Source organism: Poecilia latipinna, unplaced genomic scaffold (assembly GCF_001443285.1).
Source record: "Poecilia latipinna isolate Pla-1442-1.1 unplaced genomic scaffold, P_latipinna-1.0 Scaffold960, whole genome shotgun sequence".
Taxonomy (NCBI): domain Eukaryota; kingdom Metazoa; phylum Chordata; class Actinopteri; order Cyprinodontiformes; family Poeciliidae; genus Poecilia; species Poecilia latipinna.
The window spans coordinates 76,435-84,975 of NW_015113576.1; the positions used below are offsets into that span (position 1 = coordinate 76,435).

The following is an 8,541-nucleotide window of genomic DNA, read 5'->3' on the forward strand; positions in this document are numbered from 1 at the left end:
CTCAAAATATTCAATTTTCTTTTATTAATTTAGTATGACTTTTATATATGTATTTTATAGCAGGCCACTTTTATGAACATTTCATGGGAGCGCCACTGTTCCCCCAAAATTGATCAGAATCACTTTGAAAAATTCTGCAAGCATCATCAAATAAATGAAATGTGGTCTAAAACTTTTGCACAGTCCTGTGCACATGCAGCGAGGGAAGCCCTTTGTTTTGGGACGAAGGGGCTTTCAGGAGGGTCTGTCTGTTATAACTCTGTCACATCTGCAGCGTCTCCGCATTTTCCCACCTCTCTGGCTCCCCCTAGCGGAGCCTCCTGTGCACTGACACTGGCGCGACTGAAGCCATACCTCAGCCAAATGAAATGAATTCACTTGTGTCATACCGGGAGCGGTGCAGCGGGGTTTTTCTTTAGCTCTCCATACCTTCCATGATCATGTATGAACTGTCCAGCTGAACCCGTGCAAGCATGAAACCTGCATAAATACCCGGATGTGGCGCTGACGGGATGAACCCGCGGCGCCTCGTCAGGTCTGTGTGCTTTAAATAGACACTGCTGTCCTCATGTCTGTCCAGCGTTAGCGTCCTGTGTAACAGACAGGCTCTCAAACTCCTCAGTCTCCAGCAACGATTGTGCAATAAACTTAAATCTATATTTTTAAACTTGTCTGAGTTAAAAATTTCTTTCATCTCGTTCGGATTTTTAGATTTGTGGCAGATAAATTAATCATGTTCATTTATATAGCAGATTTTCAGACTGGTGTGGAGTTATTATATCAGTTTGCTCTAATAACACCACACCACTATGTACATATTTCTATGTTATGTAATGCTTTATTATTTAAATTATTGTATTATTATTTTTTCTTTCTTTGTTTACTAATCAACAAAAACACTCTGTGCTACAAATACCTTAAGAAACACACTGGAGTCTTTTTTTTTAATCACATTTAATTTTATTTCTTAATTTTAACACTTGTATTTATTAGTTTCTATCAAAAGATTTTAAGAAAGGAAGAAAAAATAAGTTGCCACACCACCAGGGGGCCCCCAAGAGCAAATAAATAACAGTAAAAATATATATTTTTTAATAATATTGAGTAAAATAAACTAAATACAATTAAACATGGAAAAATTAAATTTGTATTATTCTTTTTACACAAATATTTAAAATTGTTCCTGCCACTTTTGGGGAAATATAATATTACACTTCTTAACTTGTTTACTGTAAATTTACTGTTTATTAGCTGATGTCACTTTCAGATGACAGAGTAGTGATACTTTATAATGAAGCTACTCAAGTAAAAGTACAAAGTACAGTGTAGTAAAAATACCTAACTCTGCTAAGAAACCAAAAAGTGTTTCTTCTTAAGAAAACCTCCAGTCCTGGATAAAATCTCCCTAAATCTTATGTTGTGACAAAAGCAAAGCTGAATTATAGATCAAAATTTGGCAACAAAAAAGAGGAAGGTCTTTTTTCTGCACACTAACAACAAAGCTCATTGTCTAAAGAAAACCATAGCTGTTGTGAAATACGGTGGTGCAGTTTTATGCTTTGGTGTTATTTGTCTTGCACAAACACAAAAAAAAAGTGGAGAAATGCATTCAAATTCTTAAAGTTAAATTGAGTTTTTCTACCAGATTGTTCTGGTAGGAAGGAAAGCAGGGAATAATGGTAGCTCTTGGTGCCCTATTCAGATTTTTTTTTTTTGCAGAATTTTTTTTTAAGGTTTACCTTAAATTTCAATGTTTTGTGTCACATTTCACAACGTGGAACTCTTATTATTTAGATTCATTACACAAATTCTGGAATCCTGGCATTTTAAAGGTGACTTATTATGCTTCTTTTAATGGTGTAGGATTGGTCTGTGGTCTATATAAAATATGTTCATCACATTTTTAGACCAAAATAATTTTTAGATTTAGGGCCTCTTGTCTCTTCAAATCCAAATAAGCTGCTGCTAGCCACGTCCCCAAGTTCAGCATTTACACTCACATGTGAAAATGTTGGCAACTGGATGAGCTATTTTGCAACTGTCCATCTTTGAAAAGCAGAAGTGGAGCCTCCTGCACAACCAATAAGAATACAGAAAGTGGTTTCCAGCTGGTAAGTAAACAACAAAACACTTGTCTTTTCTAGCAGCCATTGTACAGCAGTAAAACCAGCTGAGCAAACATGCTGGAGCTTAAGTTGGGTTGCTAGGTAACGAGCTGGGCTTGACTTTGGTTGCTAGGTGATGCTGCAGTGCACAACAATCCGGAAGTTTTTGAAATGGCTCATTTTCCAGACACCAAAAAAGAAAATCGACTTGATAGGTTTTTTTAAGTGCTTGCTCTGTTTTTAGAAGCAGTAGAAACCCAAACGGAAGTTTAAAAACGTGCAAAATGTGATCTGTTTTGTTTAATGATTGACTTAAAGACGATGAAAACTCCAAATTTTGTCTGTCTGAAGATTTGAATATTACATAAGATCAATAAAAAAGGATATTTTAATCAGTAATGTCAGATTTCTGGAAAGTGTGTACATATCTATGCATTCAGTACTTGGTTACAGCTCCTTTTGTATGAATTACTGCATCCATGCGGCGTGTCATGGATGCGCTCAGCCTGTCGTCCTGCTGAGGTGTAACGTCACTCAGAGTCTTATCGATGAAAGCTGCTCCTTCCTCTGCACTTTATCACTTGGCTAAACCAACGTGTGTTAGCCTTTTCTATACAACTTTAGAAATAAGCAAATAAATTCCTTTTTTAAATAAAATAAACATTTTACTGCACACCCCTTAATGAATTTGAACTGAATGAATATCAAAAATGCCTCTTGAGGAGTTTAGGGTGAAACATAAAATAAGTTTTAAAGCTAAAATGTTTATGCATTTTGCATTAAGCTAAATTTGTATTTCGTGCAGTTTTAGCTTAATTACTGCTCTGAATATGTTTTTTTCTTTTTCAGCAAACGGCCTCTATTTGAGTAACAATTAGTTGATTATTTTAATCGATTAATCCAGTTAATCGTTTCCATTCTGGCATCATGTTACTGCACACCTGGATGCTCCAGAGCATAAAACTGCCAAAGTTCTTCATTTTTGGCTCAATATAAATCAAAATTCACACAAACTCTTCACCGTAGTCTCCATGTTATCTGGTTATAATCTCACGACGTCTGCACGATTTTTTTTCCCCCTGTTGCCCTCTGCAGCTTTTTAAACTCTGAAATGTCACAGGAGACACCTCCCACTTCCACCTTCATTTGAAATTTTCACTTCCTTCATGTCGTTTCTCTGATGTACTTTAACCTAGCGACTCCTCTGCGCCATCACTCTGGTGACAGGGTGCACCGCTGACACTTCTTGAGCTGACTCTTCCCCCTGCACGACTCCCAGGTAAGCCCGCAGCATCACTCCTCACCTGCTAAAAGACATCGTACAGCGACAGAAAGTTTCTGATTTAAATGAAAGCTCTTTCTTCCTCATATTCCACATGGTTTGGGTTTCTCTTCCTTCACATGGAGGGATTTGTGGCCTGCGATGTTTCCATCACAGTGGGGAGTCACAGGTTACTGACATGCATTTGGGCTTGTGATGAAATTACAGCTTGTTTTGCAGAAGGGCTTATTAAATTAGGCGCAGGGCTGCCTCAGATGTCTTGTGATGCACATGCAGCAGGACTGCTGTACGCTGTGTTCAGCTTAGGCGCGGCTGCAGATTTCAGGAAGTAAAATCTACAAATGGAGGTAAAACAGAACCCACTTACTGTTTGTTTTATTTTCTGAACGACCCTTGCTGTAAATGATGCAAAGCTTCATTAGACTTCAGATTTTAAACAATTTCAGTGTTTTTTCTGGCACTTTATTTTGAAGATATTTGTTTTATGTGTCTATTTAAAGGGGAAGGGGTCACAAAAACGAGGGTTTGGTTGAGAAAGTGAAGGGAAAAAAAAGAAAAGTCTGTAGGTTTGTTTCTCTGTCTTGAAGGATGTGGTGAAACCGTCGCTCTGCCTACGGCTTTAGCCTTTTAGGGTCACGATGTGTGAACCTCAAACATCATCTTCTGGTGTTATATTTTATATATTTCCTTGTATGGATGTGTCAGCATGCAGAATTGCTTCAGTGTGGCTCGAATTAAAGAGAGAAGAGGCAACAGTTACAGACGGACAAGAGGAAGCAGTTGTGAAAACTTTTGCTTCCCCTTTTTTTTCTAGTTTTCCTGCAGAGCAGTCAGCTTTGTGCCAGTTAGTCTGTCTCAACCTGAAATCATAAACGCTCAAACTGGCCACATATATCATGCATGTTGTGTTTAAAAAATAAGAATTGTGGGTTTTTTGTTGCTTTCTGCCCAGTTCACCATGTCCAGGAAGGTTGTGAGAACCAGCAAGTTCCGTCACGTCTTTGGCCAGGCGGTGAAGGCCGACCAGTGTTACGATGACATCCGCATCTCCACCATGACCTGGGACAGCAACTTCTGCTCCGTCAACCCCAAGTTTGTGTCCATGATAGTGGACGCCAGCGGCGGCGGGGCCTTCATGGTGCTGCCCCTCAACAAGGTGCGAGAAAATGCATCCGCTGCTGCAGCTTCATGCAGGTGCTAAACCTGAAAACTGCTTCTGATGCAACATCTTTGGCTTTGCAACGCCACGCTTTCACTCTGAAATTTGAATTCTGCTGTCAGCGTCATGTAGGCGACTGAAAAAGGAAGTCGGAAGCCGTCTTTTCAGTCTTTCTCACGTCACTTGCCTTGCTCTGCTGTTGAGTTTTCACCATATTAGGAGTTTGTTGTCATGTCAGTGCAGAGACCGGATGTGGCCTAAAGCTGCGGTGCCTCGTGTTTTACCTTTACTTTGCAGCTTCTGTACTGAATTTCTATGTATGGCTGTAAAAGCAGTTGGGCAGCGGCTAACAACTAATTTAGTAATCAGTTAGTCTGAAAATTAATCAATTAAAAGTTCTCAAAAATGCAAATAAACCAGTAATTTGTTTACTTTATAAAATAACAGAATTATCTTCATATGGCCTAAAATGCAATAACAATATTCCTTTAGTGGAGAATGTTTGTAACAACGGATACATCTGCAGATAAAGGTATATTTCTAACATCAATATAAAAAAGCTCGGCCCTTTCTGCTTAACTTCATCAAGCATTGATTAAGTAAAGGGTGGTGACTATTTTTTTTTTGGGTTGACTGATTAATATTTGGATTGAAAAAACTTCTTAATGAGACAATTTGAACCAGTTGAAGCTAAAATCGCCATCTGAGTAGTTCTGTGTAGAAAATATGAACAAACAATGACGTTTAGTTTTTTTTATCTTAACAGCTAAGTTTTTGTCTTTTTGCAGAGTTTTACTTAATTACTGCCCTGACTGTGTTGTTGTTTCAGCAAGTTGCCTTTTTTGAGTGTACATTCTCCTGTAAACAATGAATCAATCACTAATTTAGTTGATTAGTAATTGATTAATCACAATGAATTGTGTCAGTTGAAAAAACAGCTGATGCTATGAGCTGGATGAGGGTCAACATTATTGAAACTCTGGCACTTAATGCTCTTAAATAAATTATGCAAAGATGCAACTTAAAAATACAAATTCCCCTTTTTGTTCTCTTGACATTATTTTAAAAGTCAGATTTGTTTCTGTGGGAGAATTTGTTTCATACTAAGCTTCATTTCAGTTTGAGGAAGCTCAGTCACAGATTAATATCATTTTTAAGAAGTTAGTTAAACCATTTAATTCGAATGCCAAAGTTTCAAGAATCATTGCATAACCCACATTGATCACTCATTGGGTTTAATTTAGATTAATGAACAGAACTCCTTCATTTTGCCATTGGATTTAATGAACAGATAGAAACAATACCATTAAATCATAAATGTTTCTGCTATCTGGTTGCTTCTTACCTTAATTTTGTCTTTTCTTTCTGCTGCTTCACTGATCCACCTTACTAACAAACTTTAGTAAAACAGTTTGGCATCAAATTAAAAACCAGAACGAGGGTTTTGGCAAAAAAAAAAAAAAAATGCAGACCTGAAAAAAGGGAGAGGTGACCCACCTTAAATATATTACATTAATTGGTCACAATTAATGACCAATTTGTGACCAATTAACACTGTTTTGTTTGAAGCTTCTAGTTCTCCACATCTGCAGTTAATCCACCTGTTTTAATTAATTAGCATCAAAACAACTGAACTTTACAGGACTTGATGCAAATGATTTTAGTTTAGAATGGCCAGCAGGGGGCGACAAATATTGGGATAACTCATTTAGTCTTTAGGTTAAAATGTAGTTTAATTTTAGTTACAGTTTATTCATCTGTGCTCACCTAGATTTTATCTTTTAGTTTTTGTTTAAATCTTACTTAATTTTCCAAAGTAATTTTTTTAATGAAGAATTAAGTAAGTGAAGGTAAAAAGTACAATGTAGTAAAAATACTCAAGTAAATGTAACTGAGTAAATGTAGCTAGTTACTACCTAACTCTGGCCATGACGCTGAAGTTGGGGTGTAAATCAAAATGGACACCCGGAAATACGTCACGTTCCACCATGTTGCAAAGAAAGAAACCAACAGGTCAAGCATTTCCAACCATCCACACTAATGCAACCATGAAACGTGTCAGATGCATCAGTTGGTGTTCCCTTCCTGCTTCGACATGCGACTCTCCTCTTCACACGTAGATGTGGCAGCAATGTGGGCGGCATTAAGTTACAACAAGACAAAACTGTTATCTGTGGGAGCTTAGCTGGTGCTGTGAATTAGTTTGTTTTAGTTGTTCAAACATTTAAGGGGAGCTATGATGCAAAATTTACATTTTGCACATTTTCTAAAAACAGCCCAAGAAAAACCACAAAGCTCTGGCATTAAGATCATGTTTTTGCAAAATGATCCGTTTCAAAAACCTCCATATTGTTGAGTCACATTCGATGGGTGCTGCGTTGTTACCTAGCAACCCCAGCAGAGTTCTGCCAGTTACCTAGCAACCCAAGCTGAGCTCCAGCACATTTGGTCAGCTGACTTTACTGCCATATGCACTGAACAATGGCTGCTGGAAAACACAAGTGACTTACCATCCAGAAAACCCTTTGTGCATTCTTGTTGGTTGTGCTGGAGGCTTTACTTATGCTTTTCAAAGATGTACGGTTGTATAATTGTGCATCGGTTTGCAGCCATTTTCACATGCCAGTGTAAACATTGTGTTGGAGGGTGTGGCCAACAGCAGCTTATTTGGATTTAAAGATACAAAACAGGCAGAATTGAGCAGACTAAAATCTCATCACCTAAAAATGACTTTGTGCAAAAAAATGTAAAGAGCATGTTTTGTTTAGCCCATTGACTTGTCCTAACCAGTTCAAAGAAGCATACTAGGTCGTCCTAAGCTGCTCTTTAACCTGGTTACCAGACGTTGGGAGCAACTAAAGGGGAAGCTGTATTTTATGCTGTATTTTATTTATCTTTGCTTCCTGAAGCAACCCTAAATGTTCTTGATGTTTGTGTCTGCAGACTGGGCGTATCGACATGTCCTACCCCACCGTCTGTGGCCACACAGGTCCGGTTCTGGACATCGAGTTCTGCCCTCACAATGACAACATCATTGCCAGTGGATCTGAGGACTGCAGCGTCATGGTGAGGCGACAGAAACTCCCCACTCCTTCAACACGCTCTCAGTTGTGTCATGTGACTTACATGTGGGATTTTGTGATCAGATTTGGGAGATCCCAGACGGCGGGCTGACCTCCCCGCTCACAGAGCCGGTTGTGAAGCTGGAAGGTCACTGTAAGCGTGTCGGCATCCTGAGCTGGCATCCCACCGCCCACAACGTGCTGCTGAGCGCAGGTGACCTCTGAGTTTCACATGATCTGTTAAGGAACTGTAGTTTTCAGGAACCAGACAGAGATGAATGTTTGTGTTACATCTGCTGCAAAACCAACGGGAAGTTCTCTCTGTTATAAGACACTTCAGTTCAGAAAGTCAGGGAGCATGTTGCAAATTTAAACTTTAGTTTGAAATTATATATTAATTTATCACCTTTCACTTCCACTTATCGTCTTCTCTTTACCAATTTATTATTGTTTTTGCAGATTAGCCCTTCTTCTTGTTCTCTATCGCAACAGTAACTGTCCCACTGCTGAAACTCAAAAGGTTTCACCTGAACTTGTTTGTTCCCTGCAGGTTCTGACAATGTGATAATCCTGTGGAACGTGGCTCGGGGGGAGGAGGTGGTGAGGATCGACAGCATTCATCCTGACCTCATCTACAGCGCCTGCTGGAACAGGGACGGCTCCAGGATCCTCACCTCCTGCAAAGACAAGAAGCTGAGAGTGCTGGACCCCCGCAAAGGCACCGTGCTCTTTGTAAGTGCTGCCTTTAGAACAGGGGTCCTTACTGCAAACTGCAAAGTTTACAGTAAGTCCTACTATAAAAAAACAAGTCGCAACCATACAGTCAGTCTTTACAATAAGTAGAGTTTCTGTAAACTATAGAGCAGGGGTATCAAACGTACGGCCCGCGGGCCGGAACCGGCCCGCCGAACGATTTAGTCCGGCCCGGGGGCT

At 39.2% G+C, this 8,541-nt stretch overlaps 1 protein-coding gene across 1 annotated transcript in view; it reads left to right on the forward strand.

The window, feature by feature from the left end:
- Window positions 1–3,275: 3,275 nt before the first annotated feature.
- The window catches only part of coro1a (coronin, actin binding protein, 1A), a 12,434-nt gene continuing 7,168 nt past the window's right edge, over window positions 3,276–8,541 (forward strand). Inside the window, exons 1-5 of the mRNA XM_015049800.1 lie at window positions 3,276–3,384; window positions 4,340–4,543; window positions 7,490–7,612; window positions 7,693–7,822; window positions 8,159–8,340. Of these exons, the coding sequence (XP_014905286.1) occupies window positions 4,346–4,543; window positions 7,490–7,612; window positions 7,693–7,822; window positions 8,159–8,340 (633 nt within the window). The 5' untranslated portion in view covers window positions 3,276–3,384; window positions 4,340–4,345. The remainder of the gene's footprint in view (window positions 3,385–4,339; window positions 4,544–7,489; window positions 7,613–7,692; window positions 7,823–8,158; window positions 8,341–8,541) is intronic.